Source organism: Mustela nivalis, assembly GCF_964662115.1.
Source record: "Mustela nivalis genome assembly, chromosome: 19".
In the NCBI taxonomy this organism is placed as follows: domain Eukaryota; kingdom Metazoa; phylum Chordata; class Mammalia; order Carnivora; family Mustelidae; genus Mustela; species Mustela nivalis.
The window spans coordinates 17,817,293-17,836,174 of record NC_139038.1 but is presented as its reverse complement, the minus strand read 5'-3'; the positions used below and the strand labels follow the sequence as shown (position 1 = coordinate 17,836,174).

The 18,882-nt window shown below is 51.3% G+C and overlaps 1 protein-coding gene across 7 annotated transcripts in view; it reads left to right on the top strand.

Moving 5' to 3' along the window:
* Nucleotides 1-18,882, top strand: part of KATNIP (katanin interacting protein) — a 171,752-nt gene that overhangs the window by 115,268 nt on the left and 37,602 nt on the right. For all 7 annotated transcript variants that reach the window (XR_014306480.1, XM_082714557.1, XM_082714555.1 and 4 more), the window contains one exon: nt 8,136-8,273. Coding sequence is in view for 6 of the 7 variants with exons in the window: in XM_082714557.1 (XP_082570683.1) it covers nt 8,136-8,273 (138 nt within the window). In the remaining variant the exon portion in view is untranslated. The remainder of the gene's footprint in view (nt 1-8,135; nt 8,274-18,882) is intronic.

Genomic DNA, 18,882 nt, shown 5'->3' with positions numbered 1-18,882 from the left:
GACCACACAGTTTCACTGGGGTTGGTTAAAGACCCACAGCGCACGGGCCGGGACCGCAGACATCCCTTGGCCCGTCCCTACAGGAGCCTCGAGTTCCTCTCCGCATTTGCTCAATGAGAAACCAGGGCACAAGGAGGACAGGCAACTTGCCCCGGCCACACCGCCGTGGAGTCGGGGCGCGCGGCTGCAGTCGCACCCGGAGGAACTGCACGCGGAGTCTGGGCTCGAAAGCGCAGTCACTTCAGTGGAAGAGAGCGGGAGGGGCTCGTGCTTGGTGCAGACGCTTTTCCGCTCTGCGCCCACTGCATCTCTTACTGGCCTCGCCAAGGCCCGTGGCTTCAGGATAGTCCAAATGGATACACCAAGGCTCGCCTGCTTCTCTGAGTTCCTGACTTGAATTCCCACTGATTCTTCCTCCAAAGTGGAGCCCAAGTCTGGCCCTTTCTCTCCGTTTCCCTCGTGGTCCCTAAGTCCGATCAGTGTGCCGTCCCCTCTTGCTGGCACTATAGAATGGCCTTCGGTCACTGTCTTCTCTTCCGGTCCCTTCCACTCCATTGTCTACTCTGGGTCCAAAGCGATGTTTTACAAATGTCAGCCGGCAACCTTCCCCTACTTAAAACCCTGGCCATGACTTTCCAACCCACTTAGAAATAAAATCACGTGCCTCCCGTGGCCTGGGAAGCTGTCTGTAAACAGGCCTCCAGCTCTGCCTGCCTCTCACCTCCCCTACGCCCGCACCAGGCTCCAGTAGTCACAGGGGCTTCCTTTTGCGCCTCTGATGCTCCCAGCTCACCTCACCTCTGAACTCTTCCAGAGTTCTGCCTTCTCCCCGTTTGGATTTCGGCCCAGATACCACTGTCTAAGCAAGCCCTTCCCTGACTACAGCGGGGAGGAGTCCTGTTACACACCATCCCAGAAAATGTCATTTTCTTCAGGGCACTTCTCACATTAAGAAATGATCTTGTTGCTTGATCATTCTCTGTCTCCCCTCCGTCAAGCTACACATCCTTGTCTTCCCTAGCCATACTGTATCCCCAGCATGTAAATGTACTACACATTTTTTTGTACTTTTTACTTGGAAGTCATCATACAATCATGGAAATTATTTTTAAAAAACTGTGCAGAGAAGAGAAAAATAATAGAGGGAAGTGAAGCCAAAGGTTGGTTTTTTGAAAAGGTTGACATAGTTATCAAACCTTGAGCTAGGTTTGTTAGCTAGGTTTGACAAGGAAAAAGGAGAAAGGATTCAAGTTACTGAAATCAGGAATGAAAAGGGGTACATTACTCGCAACCTGGCAGGGGAGAAAAGATTATAAGGGAATATTCTGAATAATTTTATGCCAACAAATGAAGCTATCCTGGACAGCATCCTAGAAAGACACACATCACCGAAACTGACCCGACAAGAAGTAAAACACGTGGCTAGACCTACAGCAAGTAAAGAGATTGGATTAATAATAAAAAGAACTTCCCACAAAGAAAAGCCAAGAACCAGATGGCTTCATGGGTGAATCATACCAAATATTTAAAGAATTAACACCAATCCTTCACAAACTCTTCTAAAATATAGAAGGGGAGGGAACACTTCCAGACTCATTCTATGAGGCTGGTATTACCCTGACAACAAAAACCAGACAAAGACATCCCAAGAACAGGAAACTATAGACCAACAATCCCTTATGAATAAGACATAAAAATCCTTGACAAAACATCAGCAAACCAAATCTACCGGTTCATAGAAAGATTTATACACTGAAACCTAGTGGAGTTGACCCCAGGAATGCGTGTTTTATTGCTCAATATACAAGAATCCATCAATGTAATACAACATGTTAATAGAATGGGGGAAAAATAACCATGTGACTCTTAATGAATACAGAAAAAGCATTCGACAAAATTCAGTACCCTTCTGTGATGAAAACCATAGATAAACCAAGAATAGAAGGAAACATTCTCAACCAGATAGAGGGTATCCGTGAAAACCCACAGCTATTGTCATGCTGGGGAAAGAATGCAAACTTTCACCCCAAGATCAGGAATAGGACAAGAATGACTGCTTTTTCCCTTTCTGTCCAAGCTTGTCCTGGAGATTCGCCCCACGGCAGTTTGGCAACAAAGGAAATAAGAGGTTAGAAAGGAAGAAGTAAAGCTATATTTGTGGGTGATACGATCTTATATACAGAAAACTCTAAAGAATCCACAAAAATTACTGATAAAGTGTAATCAAGTTCAGCAAGTTTACAGGATAAAAGACCAATATACAAAAAAAAAAAAAAAAAAAATCAGTTGTATTTCTATACCCTAGCAATGAACAATCTGAAAAGGAAATTAAGGGGAAAAAATCTGTTGAAAATAGCAGCAAAAAGTGTAAGATACTTAAGGTAGCCCTATTTTTAACTTCTTGAGGAACTTCCATATGTTTTCCACAGTGGCTGTACCAATTTAAATTAAAAAAAGAATAAGATATTTAAGAATAAATTTCACCATGGGGCGCCTGGGTGGCTCAGTGGGTTAAAGCCTCTGCCTTCGGCTCAGGTCATGATCCCACGGTCCTGGGATCGAGTCCCGCATCGGGCTCTCTGCTCAGCATGGAGCCTGCTTCCCCTCCTCTCTCTCTCTGCCTGCCTTTCTGCCTACTTGTGATCCCCGTCTGTCAAATAAATAAATAAAATCTTAAAAAAAAAAAGAATAAATTTCACCAAATAAGTGAAAGACTTATGCATTGAAAAATACAAAATATTGTTGGTGGGGATTGAGGAAGACCAAATAAATGAAAAGATATTCCATGTTCATGGATTGGAAGAATTAATACTATTGATGTGGCCGTGCTCCCCAAATTATCTACAGATTTAATGCACTCTTATCAGGATTCCAGCTGCCTATTTTGTGGAAATTGTTAAGCTGATCTTAAAATACATATGGAAGTTTAAGGGAGCCAGAATAGCTTAAACAATGTTAGAAAAAACAAAATTGGAAGACTCACACTTCCAATTTCACGACTTACTACTAACCTTTGGTAATCGGGATTGTATGGTACTGGCATAGGGTTAGACAGAGAGATCAGTGGAATAGAATTGATAGAGAAATAGACCCTTACATCTACAGTCAATTGAGTTTCAACAAGGATGCCAATACTATGGTTGGAGAAAAAAGTCTTTTTTTTTTTTTTTTTTTTTTTTAGCAGATGGTAGTGGGACAACAGGATTTCTGCACATAAAAGAATGAAGTTGGATTTGTACCCTAACATTGTCTACCAAAACTAGCTCAATGGATCAAAGGCTGTAAAATTCTTAAAAGAGACATAGATATAAATCTTTGTAGCCTTGAGCTTTTCAATGAGGTCTCAGATATGATATCCAAAGCACAAGCAACACAAGAAAAAATAGATAAATCAGATTTCATCAAAATTTAAAACACTTTTACATCAAAGGACATTCATCAAGATAGTGAAAAGCTTACAAAATGGGAGAAAATATTTGCAAATCATATATCTGATAAGGGTCTATCATCCAGAATACGTGAAGAAAAGAACTCTTAACAACAAAAGGACCCAACACCAGCTTATGAAATGGGAGGAAATATTTGCAAATCGTATATTCTGATATCATCCAGAATACGTGAAGAAAAGAAGTCTTAAACTCAACAGCAAAATGACCCAACACCTTAAAGAAAATATGGCCAAGGTACTCTGCATAGACTTTCCTCCAAAGAAGACATACATGGCCAAGGAACAGATGGAAATGTGTTCAACATCCTTCATCATCAGGGAAATGCAAATCAAAACCACAGAGAGAGATCACTTGACACCCACAAAGGTGTTACTGCTTTTGAAAAGGAAGTAAATAACAGTATTGACAATCGTGGGAAAAGCCTACCTTCCCAGTGGGAACAGAAAGGAAAATTGGGCAGCCATTGCAGACCATAGTTCGGCTGTTTCTCCAGAAGTTAAATGTAGAGTTACCACATGACCCAGCAATTTCACTCCTGGGTACAGACCCAAGGGAACTGAAAATGTGTTCCCACAAAAGCACATACATGGATGTCCACTGTGGTATCATTCATAATTGCCGCTAGGTGGCAATGACCCTAATAGCTACGGGCCCAAGGGCCGATAAAGAAAACGTGCTGTAGCCATGCAGTGAAATAGTACTCAGCTCTGAAGAGGAATGGAGCGCCGACATCTGCTACATCACAGGTGAATCTTGAAAGCAGGGCACTGCGTGAAAGAAACCAGACACAGAAGACCATTTTAGTACGATTCCATTCATAGGCAGTGTCCAGAACAGGCACTTCATAGAACCAGAAAATAGATCCCGTGGTTGCCAGAGGTTGGGGAAGGCAGGGGTGGGGAATGACTGCTAAAAGGTATGGGGTTCCTTTTTAGGGCGGTAAAAAAATATATATGCCAGAAAAAGGTAGTGGTGATGATTGCACAGCCTTGGAACATACTAAAAAACAACAAAAACACCGAGTTGCACGCTTGAAAGTGGTCACTTGATAGATGTGAATGATATCTCAACTAACAGAAGTATAGAGAGGTCCCATGTGTCCTTGCCCAGCGTCCATAATCGCTGACATCCTATGTAACCATAGTACATTATCAAAACCAGAAAACTGATGTATCATGTGCAGACCTTTGTACACGCATTTGTGTGTGTGTGTGTGTGTGTGTGTGTGTGTGAGTTCTAGGCAATTTTATCACACGTAGATTCATGTAACCACGACTACACCAAGATACACAGCGACAGTTCCGTCACCACAAAGGGAGTCCCTCGCGCAGCCCTTTATAGCCACACCTCCTCACACCCGTCCCTGACATTGGCAACCACTGATCTGTTCTCTGTGCTTTTTGTCACTTCAAGAATGCTATATAAATGGAATCCTATTGCCTGTAACCTTTCTGAGACCGGCTCTTTCCTCTTGGTATAATGCCCTTGACATCCATCCAAACTGGTGTGTGTATCAGTAGCTTGTTGCTTTTTGATTACGGTAATTTATTAAATTGGGGCTACTTCTGTGGGCAATCCAGCATCTGCCCGAGGGCGTGGATCTGCGTCATTGGGTTAATTCTGCAAGAGGAAAGCACCTTTGTTAGGAATTAGGGACCTCCAGCAAGAGGCCTACCCTGACCATCTGTTCTAAAAATATGCCCTTCCATTGGCCATGAATAATTCTCTCTTATTTTCTTTGTCCAGTGTATCCCTGACTGATTTTTTTTTTTCTTGGCAATTTTACTTGTTTGTTTCCCCAGCTGGTGCAGAGCTGGGACCTGATGGGCGGGGCTTCGCCGCCTACCCTTGCCATGTGGCTCCTGCACGAGGGGGTTTATATTGGGCGAGTGGGTAACAGATGTCGATGCCTCCCCAGTCCCTGGTCCTTCCTCCGTGTGTGTGCGCCTGCCTCTATATTTCTCTGATGGAGGATTGTCTTTCCGGCCCCGGGGGCCCATTTTCCCTCCCATGAAGCAGACCCAGACTGGGGGGGGATTGAGCCGCCCTCCACCTACACTGGTGGGAATTGGGGTGTGACTACCCCAGCTCCCTTGTCCCGAGGGTGGCCTTGCTCTGAGGCGTGTTCTGCTCTGGCTCCCACATTCCCCGGTGGCACCAAGCTCCAGATGCCGCAGGAGGGGCCGCCGGGTAACACACTCTTTGTGGAATGCCTGTTCGCCCTCACCCTCCCCTCCCCGCCCTTCCAACTGCTGTTTCCTTTGGCGTCCGCACAATCTCCCCACGATCAGATCCTGGCCTCAGGGTCTGCTTGGGGGTTGGGGGGGTGGGGGTTGGTGAATCCACACTAAGACAGAATGAGTTAATGAATGAAAATGGGTGTGAATCCGGACTCCACCGCTGTGGCCGGCCACACCCCTTGCTGCATGGCTCTGGTCTTCCTTCCGGGACACGGGTTGCAGCGCTGGTCCTTCCCAGGGCTTTGAGAAAACCCAGGGCGGTCACGGCGGCAGCAGATTCTCATTCTGCCGTCTCTGCGATGAGCAGGCGTAGCGGACGCCCGGCCCGCTGGCTTGGCCTCTGCCGTTTGCTCAGTACGCCCTGGTCAGCCCTCAGCGGCTTCCCATCAGCCTTTTTCTTAGAGACTCCCGTCTGCTAATGAGGCCCTGAGTTACCCACAGGTTAATGTTCTTTGACTTTGAACACCATGATTCCCACTTAGTCCTCCTGGTATCCCTCCTGCTGACAGAGATGTGATGGGAAATCAATTACGGTCCCCTCGCCTGCGTCCGAGGCTCAGCCTTCAGACTCTTCCTTTGTCAGGCAGCCACAGTGACCCAATTTAGGCCCTGACTTGGGGAAGGCATGAGGGGCACCCAGTGGATTTTGAGCTGTGCTGTCTTGACCCCTTGCAGCTGCCCAGAGCACTCAAAGTTCCTGCAGAGCTTGAGAAACTTGGCCAGAAGAAGTCAGAACCCCTTGAACTCCTCTCTCTCCCTTAACAAAAGTAGGCGCCTCCCTCCTGAAAGGCACCGTTGTCGCTGAAACAAGCCTCCTTTGTTCTCTCCCGCAGCTGGCGCCTGGGCCCGGGCAGAACCCGCCCCCCGCCCCAAGCCAGCCAATCTCCTCCTTTCCTGGCTCTGTCAAGTAGCTGGCCGTCCAGTTGAGACCTTCTCAAATACACAGCGATGCTGCCTTTAGGTGAAAGGGACAACTCCAGCCCATGTCAGAGATGCTGTGGTTACCTCACTGCTACTCTCAGCCTCTAAAAGCAGGGACCCAAGCCTCAGACGCCTGCAGGGGCCAGACAGAGGCATATCCTGGAGTGTAGAACAGTAGGGAATGGTGGGGACTGGGGCGCCAGCGACCGTCCCCACCACCCCACTGGCTCCAGCCAGCAGTCACCAGGGGCCCACTGGGGCTGTGTTCTCCATGTCTACACCAAGCAAAACCCTAGTTCTGGGAGGGGAAGGGAAATTTCCCCCTCGTTAAATGTGGCCAGCCATGTGTTTTTAATATGTCACGAGACAAACAAAATCGGCCTGCAGGCCAGATCAGTTTGCAGCCTCCTCTAAACTTCCCACAAAGGGACAGCCATTAGGAGGTAAATAGCAATCAGTCATTCATTCCATCATTTATTCATTCAACAAAGATGCTGTGGCTTCTATCATGTGCCAAGAAACTGGGCTGAACATGCAGGGTTCTGGAATGAGTTAGACATAGCCAATTCCCTTCCAGAGCGCAAAGCCAAGTGCGTTGGAGGGGTGACCTGGACTGGAAAACAGGTAGTTATGGGACACTGAGGAAATGCTAGGCTCAGTCAGTGCAAGGAATCGTGGGAACCTGGAGGACAGAGAAGCAGTATCAGGGAAGGGGTGACAGTGGGGGCAATAGCATATTTCTGCTGAATTTCCCCAGTGGGGGAGGCTGGAAGCATATTGCAAGGAGAGGCCCAGCCTGTGCAAAGGCCCTGAGGCTGAGCCTGGTGGGAGATGTTCGGCAGCAGCTGTTCTCTGGACAGGAAGTTGCTGGAGCTGAGTAAAGTCTCTGAATCTGGCTTTTTCCACCTCTACCTAAAGCCCCCACAATGTGGAATCTTGTCGGCACAAGCAGTTGCAACAGTGGGGTTTCCCCACTCCTCTGCCCCTCTGGCCTTGAGAGTAGCCTGGCCGGTGGACGGGAACCACACTCAGGGGTCCTGAGTCTTCGAAACCCTGCCGGGGAGGAGAGCAATTGCTGGGGCTCGGTGCCACAACCCTGTCCCAAGGCCTGCTCCAGTTTCTTTCTTTTCTTCTTTAAATTTTTTTTTATTTTTGCATTTTTAAAATACCACAGGGTTTTGTAAAAGAAAACCAGACTCTGCTTGCCGGGTTAATGAGATAACCCAAGTGACGGCTCTTTGCTCACCCTCTTCTTCCACCGTTCCCCGCCCCCAGTTCTCTCCCCAAAGCTGATTAAATTGATTAAAATAAAAGCCTGCTGCATTTTAAATTCAGTCTGAATGGCAGAGCAGAGAGGCCCACGGGGCAGCTTTGTGCCACAAAGTGCAGTCAGGGCAGGCGAGGTCTAAGAGTTCACCCTAGATTCTGTAGAGAAGGGAGGCCTGGCCTCCTGGCCCTCAGCCCGTTTTCTTTGGGGAGAAAAAGAAATGGACTAACGACACCCCTCTCTTTCCTGGTGTTTCAGAGCATGAAAGACCCTTCCTTGTGGATGTGCCCCTTCCACCCACCGCTCCAGCTCCTTTTTGTAATCCGCAACACCAGACAGCTGCAGGACTTTGGTCTAGCCAAGATCAAGGTGTGGAATTACTGGACGGCGGAAGGCGTAAGTACGGGCCCGGACTCCCCGTGGGGGTGTGGCGGAGGGACGCACCTAGGCGCTGTCCAGGCATCTGAGTGCTGAAGTTGCAAGGTGCATTCGCAGAAGCCCCGCTGCCCTTCCTGCTGGGTGCAGCCAGTGCCCGGCGGGGCATTTCATGCCGCGTGGGCGGAGCTTCGGGGAGCAGAGCTGCAACTTGAGGGTTGGGAAGTGAAATCAGGCCACCCTTGGGGGAAACTGGATGGATAGGAACCAGGGCTCAGTTTTGATAGATAAGGAAACAGAAAGATTTCTTAGGTAACCACAAAAAGGTTATGTAACATGCCCAGAGTCACACAGCCAGTAAGCGTCACCGTGAGAATGAACCCACACAGTCAGACTCGGCGCCTTCACTTAGCCAGTGTGTCTCAAAATTTAATCTGTGACAGCTTACCGGGGATCTTGCTAAAACACAGGTTCTAATTCAGCGGGTGGAGGGCAGGGCGTGAGGTTCTGCACCCAGAGGTGCCGGTGTTCCTGTTGTGGGGACCCCGCTCTGACCATCCGAGCTCTTAACCTCTGTACTCTTCTGTTCCCCCAGTTTCAGAATCCCTGCCTTCCTTCCGACCCCCCACAGCACCCCTACCCTGGAGCGCTTAGCCTCTCTTCCTTCTCTGGACTTTTCTTCGTGTTCTCATTTACACTTGTTCCTTCATTCTACGTGTACTGTTGAGCGCATGTGCTGCGGGCTTCCTGATTAATTTGGAGAACACTGATATGAAAGACACAGTCCCCGCCCTGGAGGTACGCCTTGTCTGAAAGCTGGCAGACAAGTAAATGTAAAAGTAAGATGCAGTGTGCTGAAGGGCTCCGTGGAGGTGACTTTGAGTTTCAAATGGGAGCTCCTGGAATTCAGCAGGGAACTCAGTGGGTGAGGAAGGACAGGACCCCCCCTCACCCTATCTTGTTTCCCCTCTTTCGATAGGTGTGGGGACAATTGTTCTGTTTTCTTTTATAATTTGTTCTCAGGGATGTGGTAATACAAGGTAGATGAGCAAGGGGAACTGGTCCTCAGCTTCATTTTGTCAAGAGAGACAGTAGGGCATGGTGGGGAGTGTGGCAAACAGGTAAGCACATGCTTCAAGTAAAGGGAAGGCCACTTGTCAGCTTTAGCTAATGGTTGCTACATACATATGCCAACCAGAACCGCTAGATGAACATTCCTGGGGAGCTGGGAATCTGGAATTTGTTAGGAGCCTTTCTGGTTTGTAAATGTCGACAGCTAATTTAAATTCTTTTGAAACCGCCATACAGTCCAAAGCAAACTCATGTTTGGGCTGGAGTTGGCCTGTCTGGACCGCAGCCCCTGCAGCAAAAAGGGAACCTGGGTCAGGCTGGGTGAGCTCAGAGAAGGTGCTAGAAGAAGTAAGTACACACCTGAGCCACAGTGGGAAGAGACAGTGGCACAGAGCTGACGCAGAAAAGGAAAAAGTGTATTCCAGGAGGAGGGCCCGGCCCCTCCAGTTCATCTCCAGTAGCCACTGGGAGGTCGGATCGTGATTCTCTGCAGCTTCACACCCTCCAAGGCTTTCCTTGACCCGGACGGCCCAGGTCCAGCCCCCGAGCCTGACATCAGGGCCCCGTGATCCCAGGCACCAGGCCCCACATCTCCCTACCATCCGCCCCCATCCCCTGCTGTGGCCACACACCCCCACAAAGTGTCAGCTGCTGGCCTCTCCACCACTCTGCCTGGGAGTTAACCGATCGGCCCTGGCCCCTCCCATCTGGCTCAGCTCCGGGTGCCTGCCTCTGCTGCAAATTCCCAGAAAACCAAACATTGCTTCTCTAGGAAGCCTGCCCTGACCCCTGCCTCCAATGCCGCTTCTGGACTTCATGAATATGTTCCGTCACCCTGTACCGGGATGGACAGCTGCCTCCTCCATACCACCATGGGCTCCTGCAGGGCCTGCATTGTCTCTGCCTCTGCTCATTCAAAGTGGTTATCAAATGAAGGAGTGAGTTCATTGCCCGAGAACCCACCAGTAATTTATCTTGTGCCTTTTGATAGCCAGATGAGAGACAGAGATTTGGCATTCGCTGCGTTTGCACAGGCTGGTACACAAGGTCAGGGCAGAGCTGGGGATCACGTTCGGGGGAGTCCGATCCTTCTCCTCCTTCCCATGCCCTGCAACCCGTACTTCTTCCTGCGCAGACTCCCCCTCCCAGCCCCCCTCTCCACCCTCCAGGGGTCCAGCTGTATGCTTAGGGGCTGCCCTTCAGGCCCTAGCAGGACCCCACCCCTGTGTAGCCACAGGCGCACTCTGCAGGTAGGGCCCTGCTTGCTCATTCCCGAGCTGGCTGGACACTTCCTGGCAGGTGGTCGGCGGCATCTTCTAGAAGGAGCAATGAAACAGTGCTCGCTGCCCAAGCCCGTGCCCTGTAGCTCTCAGCCCTGTCATTGAATATAGATGTCTCTGGCCAAGAAAAGCGGATTTTATGTGCTGGATTACAAAGCAGATAAGCTTCATCCCTTATGGCCAGGCCCGCCTTTCTTCTTGAACCTGCTCTCAGCCTTCCCTGTGCGCTAAGAATAAAGAAGAGGAGTAGGACATGAGGGGGTCGTTGGGGTGCTTCGGGGAGCCGTGGCGGCCAGGCTCTGAGTCCTGAGGTATTTGTACACACGGAGCAGAGTGCGGAGGACTGCAGTCCCTGCCCAGGGCCGCCGCTTACGTAACGCACACCCATCTGTTGCCAGAATTTACCGGAGGCAGAAAGCGCAAACAAATGCAGCGGCAGGTCGGTTTGATTTAATATTCTCCGGAGAATGCTATTACTGTGTGTTTTAGAGGAGATAAAATGAGAGTTTATAGGAAATATAGCTCGGCCTGCTAGACACGGCTGGTTAATACAGTGTTTTGTGTATGGGACTCCAAGGGAGAAAAGTTAAACGGGGGGTGGGGAGCAATTCTGACCAAGGCTTATTTAGAACATAAGAAAGGAAGGTGCTAGCAAAAGGGAAGGCTCTTTTATCGGAAAATACGATGTTGCCCGTCGAAGTCCTCAGGCTAACGTCCCTGGGCTCCCTTCTCCCCCCACCCCCACCGACCCCCCCGTTAGGTGATGTGGTGAGTGTGGGTGGGCTCAGGGGGAGGGACTTCGGGGAAGTGAGGACAAGGACTAGAATCCGGCCGCCCAGACAAACAGAAGGCAGCGCGCAGACATCTGTACTCGTCACAGCTGCCGTTTACCTGGGGCTGTGTCCACCAGGTGGCCGTGAGGCACCCAGTTAGGCACTTGGTCAACGTTTGATGTGTGAACAAATAAGTCAACAAATGAATCATCTCAGTTAACCCCCAGGAATCCTGTAAGGTGGCATCACTCCCCACCTTGTCGGGGAAGAAGCTGGAACTTAGAATAGTGAGCTCCTTGGGGGCAGAGAGACTGCGTCTTTTTTGTCAGCCCTGCTTGGAAGGGGCTGCCCGGAGTGCTGTCTTGAGAAGGCTCTGGAACCTTCCTTCTGGTTCCTAAAGAGAAGGGTGTTGTGGTGGGTCAGTGATGTCTGCCTCGGGCTCAGGAGGAGGCTGTGATCATACGTCTGTCACGTTTTTTCGGTTCTCCTCGGATGGCGTGACTTGCGAGGACACAGCTGGGAGGAGAACGTGAGGATGTCAGTTTTTCTCAGCACCACTTCCTCTGCCGAGCTACATCTGTTGCGAGGAAGGAGCCAATAGTCTCCCTACTAGAGCGTGTAGTAACCCATCCAAGAAGTGGGCTTTCGGCAGGTCCCATGGTCTCTGTTTTCCTTCAGATCAAGTCTATCTTCGGTAAAAACAGGCAAGTTATCACCATCTTTACCCATAACATAACCACGCAGATGCCTCACTGGCCTGGTCACAACAGTGGGGGAGGCAGGACAGGCACCAAGTGGTATCGTCCGTATACAGAAATGCTGCTCATTAAATGGTTTATGAATGAATGAATGCATGGATGATGGATGGATGGATGGATGTTAGATTTCCCCAGTGTGTATCTCTGTGATACTCCGTGATGGTCTAAGCCAGCACTGTCCTGTAGAACTTTCTGTGATGATGCTACTGTATGATGTCGGCCCCATCCAGTTCAGTAGCCATGAGCCACAGGTGCTGGTGAGAACTTGCGGTGTGGCTGGTGCAGTGGAGAAACTGCATTTTATTTTACTGATTATTTTTCCATTGAGTTGTAATTGACATATAAGATTGTATTCTTAGACATTGTTGGTGCGCGACCTAATGATTTGGCATATGTGTGGCAGAATCATCACCATAATGAGTTTCGTTAACCTCTGTCAGTGCACATAGTTACAGAACATTTTTTTCCTTATGATGAGAACTTTTAAGACCGCCTTTCTCAGGAACTTTCAAATATACAACACGATATTGTTGACTACAGTTACAATGCTGTACGGGACATCCCCAGGGCTTACTTCTCCCATAACCGGAAGTTGGCGCCTTTCGAACGCCTCCCCCCATCGCACCCACCTCCCACTTCCCACCTCTGGCAAACCCCAGTCTGTTCTCTGGATCATGAGTTCAGGTTTTTTCAAGTTGCACATGTAAGTGGGATCAAACAATATTTGTCTTTCCCTGTCTGACTTATTTCACTTCGCATAGGGCACCCAAGGTCCAGCCGTGTCTTTGCAGATGGCGAGATCTCCTTTTTGATGGCTGAGTAATAGTCCACTTTGTGGATATACCACATCTTTTTAATCCGTTGGTCTGCTGGTGGCCACTTGGGTTGTCTCCATGTTTTGGCTGTTGTAAATACAATGCTGCAGCAAACACGGGCACGCAGATCCCTTTTGGAGAGAGTGATTTCGTTTCGTAAAGACCAATTCAGATGCAGAATCGCTGGATCGCATAATAGTTCTCTCTTTCCTTTTTGCAGAACCTCCATCCTGTTTTCTAGAGTGGCTGCTCCACTTTCTAGATGGCCCTGCCAATAGGCCTACGATCCCCTTTTGTCTACACTCTTGCCAACACTCCTGATGAGAAACTGCATCTCAACATGTCATTTAATGTTAACTCCAGCAACCAGGAGGGGCTGGTGACTGTGTATTAGACACACGGCTCTTGGTGCTCACGGGGCCACGGTGGCCTAATAGAGGAGGCCGTGTCCACAGCGAAGGGAAACAAACAAGGACATAAATGGATAATGTTGATTTCAGGTAGCGCTAAGTGCTCTGAAGGTGAGACAGTGAGGCAATGGAATGAGGCCTGGGGGGGAAGGAGGTTGGGCTGCTTTGAGTGGTGGGAGGCCTCCCATCAGGGGGCCAGAGCCAGAGCCAAGGCCCTGAGGCAGGAACTTGCTTAGCACTTGGTGAACAAAGGAGTGTGTGAAGGGAGGTCCCAGAGATAGGGGGGAACCAGGGCCCTCCCTGGTTCAGATCTTATTCCTGGAGAGGCAGAATAGAGGAATGGTCAGAGCAAAGGCATCAGAGCCAGATCCCGTGGGGCAAATCCTGGTTCCTCCTCTTCTTAGCTGTGTGATGTTGGGCATGTTACTCCACATCTCTGTGCCTTGGTTTCTTCATCCATACAGTGGGGTAATTATTGTTCAGTTAAGTACACGGAAAGTGCTCAGAGTGATTCCTGGCTTTCGTGAGCTCTATACACGTGTCCGCTGTTAGGGTCATTACTGGAGGGTTTTGAGCAGGGGATAATATAGTCTGAGTGAGAAATTGAAAAGATCACTCTGGCTGCCGTTGGGAGAATGGATTAGAGGGAACGGGGCCGTGGGGGAGGTGCCCAAAGGAGGCTTCTAGCATAGCCTAGCTATGGGTCATGGTGGCTTGGATGAGGGTCTGGTGCTTAGAGGGTGCACCACGGGGAGACTCACTTCATCCCAGGACGATATTTGCATTTCAACAAGGCCTCTGTTTGGGAGAGGAGGGAGAATTGTCAAAGAAACCCAAAGGAAAGAGATGAGTTCAGTGACTGCGCATGCGCCCTTCACCCGCCCCGCAGTCACGGACAGCCTGCCCCTCCAGTTTCATCTACCCCCCCCGCCCCCCCCCACGTGATTGTAGCTCTTCCACCACTTCACTCATAGACTCTTTAGTGGGCCTCTCTAACAGATAAGGAATTTGCTTTCATATAAGCCCAATGTCATGACCCTACCAGACGGTAATGACTAATTATACACTAATAATCATCAAATATCCAGTCCGTGTTCAGATATCCCTAATGGTCTCAAAATTGTTTCTTTAGGGTTGGTTGGTTTGGATCGGGATATAAACCAAGCCCAGCCGTGGCAATGGCTTCAAAGTCAAAAGGGCTTTGGTGGGCTGAGTTGGCGTGGCCTGGTGGCTGTGCCCCGAGGCAGAGTCTAGGCAGCCTCGGGCATGGGGAACACGGTGGCATCTTAGCAGGGTGGCTGGTGGGAAGGAGACCAACCCAGGTGCATGAGAGTCTTTCTGAGGGGTTGACCCCAGGCTTCGTCTCGGCCCCTGGCAATCACCAGAGGGTGGTGACCTCTGACCAGAGTCCACACTCAGGAGGTTAGGGGCCTGGTAACCTCGAGAGCCCCAGGAGTCCCGGGTTTGCAGCTCGTCCCCTGCCAGCAGGGGACGAAGATGCTAGCAGAGAATTCAGCCTTTGGAGAGGGGACCAACAAGGTGCTCAGGATCCAAGGGGTAGTTTGGGATTCGGGACCAGACAGCTCCCAGCAGGAATGAGAGCACAGATGCAGAACCAGGACGGAAGTGGAGGCATGTGCACTGTGTTGTGTGAACTATAGCGGGACGAGCAGTAGCAGGGCTGGGCAAGATGTCTGAGTAAGGGAGGGCTGCTCACCCACTATGCAGATGCCAGTCTAGATCAATTCCAGACCCCCTCGGGGGTAGGTGCCCCACCTCCTGCCTCCTGCCCACCTCAGCCAGGTCCTGCCCACCAGGGGACATGATTTCAGCAGCCTTTGCAGAAAGAGATTGTCCTCACGAAAGTCCCAGGTCTAGGACCCAGCAACCTGGAGTGAGGCTCATGTTATCCCTCTGAAGGGAAGTGGGAGGAAGGATGGATGCCCCATGGAAAACTGAAGCGCCGTCTCTGTGAGAAGGGAGCATAGGAGAAATGATATCTAAACTAGGTCTTTTTTTCTTTTTCTTGGAAGAACACAGAAGTCACATGCTGTTGAACTAATTCACCAGTTCCCAGATCTAAACCTTCCCCCACGCTTACCTTCTGAACCAGGCTTCCACCCTGGCCCCGAGACACTTGTCTTTGGCATCTCTGCCCAGCAAGGCACTGACCGTCCAACCTCACCCACCCAAGCCCAGGCAGGTCTGCCCCCGCCTGCAGCACACATCTGGCTCCCAGCTCTGCATCCTTCTCTCTTCCCCCTGCCCCTCACTCAGTCTTCTCTAAGTCCTGTATTTCCATTGCCAAAACCTGTCTCCTTCCAGACTAGCTGCTCCTTCCCCTCGCCTCCTGCCCACTGACCGCCCCCCACCCTGAGCAGACCGCGCCCCATCTCCCTGCTTCCCTCCCTCATCTGCTCGGCCCCCCGTCTCATCAGCAAAGACTTACAGATCCCCCACACTCACTGTTGTGCTGGGGCCGAGAATCAGACACGCTGTCTGCCCTCGCCAGCTCACACCCAGTCAGGAGAGGTCCAGGGCGATCAAAAGCAAACCACAGTTCCCTGGGGCCGGTGCAGTTTTGGGGGAGGAGCTGGGGACAGGCTAGGGGCCTCAGAGCCACAGAGGGCCTCCGGGGAGGGACACGGTCCTGGTAGCTCGTCCTGGTGCATCCTGGCAAGAAGGCCGTGATAGAGGCTATGCCCCCACCAACCAGAGGCAGCTCGCAGACACATTTCGGCCGGCTCGTGTGGCATTTGCAAAATTCTTTGAATTGCCAGCTTTTAAACATTGGGACATTTTGCGTTAGAATACGGATTTTTGACTTCACTGAGAGATGAAGATCTGGTGACAGCAGGCCATATCCACAGCCAGGAGCTCTGGGGGAGCCAAGTCACCGCACCGCAGTCCCCACCACCCCCACTGGTCTCCCTGACACAGTGGCACATTGTCACGCCGCATCACCTCTCCCGTGTATGTGCATGCATGTGGGTGGGGGGACCGCTCCCGTGTATGTGCATGCATGTGGGTGGGGGGACCGCTCCCGTGTATGTGCATGCATGTGGGTGGGGGGACCGCTCCCGGACCCCCGAACTGGCCCCCTGGCTCTTCCATCCCTGTGCAACTTGGATCTCCCTCTGCTCCCCATAAAACTGTTCTCTCTGCTGTGCCTTTGCTCCTGCTGTTCCCAGAATCCGGAATGCCTAGCCTGGCTCAGTGTAGACCCTGCCTTTGGGGACATCGAGGCCCTTTTCTCTTCGCACCCAAGCCTCCTGCACACCCCTAGCCTGCCCCACTCCCTTCGGGTGGCCTCCAGCCACACCCTTCCAGGCACCAAGTCCCACGCTTCCTTAGGTGTTCATCAGCTTCCTGAGCCTCCGATGCCCCAAACTGGTGCTCCCCTGGCCAAAGCCATCCCATGGGTGTGCCCCACTCAGCCCTTACAGTGCTGTCCAGCTTGGGGGTCACTTGACAACATTTGAAACTTGGCTTTTGATGCACTGGCAACAATCTCAGTGTGGCGTCCACCAGCTGGTGCTGAGTGGCCCCGGGCACCCTCTGGACTGGGGGGGCGTGTGTTCTCCCACTCAGCACAGGCCCCGCACCCCCACCCCAGCACCACCACTGGTACTACAAGTGTCTGAGTTTGTGACCCGTTAATATACAGACTGTCATGAGCTCCTTAAGATGAAACTTGCTTTCTTCTTCTGCATCCCACACAGACCAAGGACCCCAAAAGCCCCCACCCCCCATGTGTTATGTATTCGATTGAACAAAATTGCAAGAATTGCTTTCTGGGGCCTCAGCCCAGATCTAGGGGAGTCCTGGCCTAGGGGCAGCGAGAGTCTGTCTAGGACCCACCCTATGGGGCTTGGGATTCCTCCTCTGCCCGCTGCCAGCCTCTGCCCGGAACAGGGGTTGCTGCAGCCTTAGCGGAGTGGGGAGTCTCCAGCCTACACTAGTCCCAAGCACCCAGACTTGGCCAGGACATATTGTCCAGACAGTGGACTGGGCACAAGACAGTGACGGCAGCTTACATTTCTAGAGCACTAGTCAAAGAGCTATGCATGTATCTGCTCATTTATTCCACCCAGCAGTCCTCTGAGATGGGTGTGGCATCATCAGCTCCATTCTACAGAGAGAGAAACTGAGACACGGGACAGCAGAGCGGCTGACCAGTGGTCACATGACTACTAGGCCATCTGGGACCCATCACACGCTCCTGCCTTTCAGTAGAGACTGTGGCCACCGGACCTTTCAGTAGAGACTGTGGCCACCGGACCTTTCAGTAGAGACTCTGGTCACCGGACCTTTCAGTAGAGACTGTGGCCACCGGACCTTTCAGTAGAGACTGTGGTCACCGGAGGGCCTATCGAGGCAGCGGTCACTGCCCCTCAGCCCTGGCCCCGTGGTGCCAGATGGCCTGAATGTTCCAGAGAGGCCAGAAAGCTCTCAATGGTTAGAAATTGTCAACTGGTTTTGGAAACATGAATTGTTCCGTGAGCTAGCCCAGCCCAGATGTAGCTGTAGGGCCGCTAGTTAGTCACCCAATCTGTCACGTTCCATCCGCATCTATGGTCCTGTGTCTGTGATGTCGGGGGGGACGGGGCCCAGAGTACTTGGCCCAGAGCCCAGCCAGTAGTAGGTGCTCGTCAAATGTCACAGCATCTCACCATCTCCTTCCGACTTTCCTCATCACAAAAGTGATTTTCATTACCTTCTTCCCCCAGGGACGCGTAAAGGGCCATTAAGGTCTCCTCCCCATAAAACATTCAAGTTCAGGTGCTCCAGGAAAGGCGCACGCTCCGTTCCCAGAGCCAGGCCTCAAGACAGATAGGAATTAGGACAGGACTGTTGCCTGTCCTTGAAGATCTTCTGTCCAGGCAGGGACAGGCTCCAGCTGGTAAGCCCAGCTCTGAGAGCCCAGAGGAGGACCCTCGATTCCACCAGAGGAGGGGAGGAGGGGGACACGGGGAGGGCCAGGGGATTCCTGGAGAGGTCGGCCCCTGAGCCAGGTCCTGAAGCCTGTACGGTGGGTCCTAGGCAGCAGCAGCTCAATCCCCAAAGCCCCCTACCCCCAGTAAACCTACCGTCTGGGAGGAACCCCCTCCCCGTCAGCCCAGAGCCCCTGGGTCAAGCCAGAACCTGTAGAGTGTGGGACGCCTTTAGTAGGGCCTCCCCGGGTGCTGCATGTGCTCCAGGGAAGAGAGCTAGGTCATTCGGCATCCAGGCCAAGGCAGAAAGCAGCCTTGCAAAGTCGACTAAAGTACGTAGATGGAGATAGTATTAGTATTGTCGTGTTACAGGTGCATGACAGTCTCAACATCGTGAGTCCTCGTCAACTGTACAGACGGACAGTGAAGTCGGGGTGTGAACAAGGAAGGACGCTCCCATCCACCGCAAGCTGAGGAAAGGGTGCACCCTCCCCACCCAGGGCCCAAAGCCCCCGCCGCCGGGGCTGAGGAGGGAGCCGGGATGGGGACGGGAGAGAGCCGGTCCACAGGGGCTTCGTGAAAGCTAGAA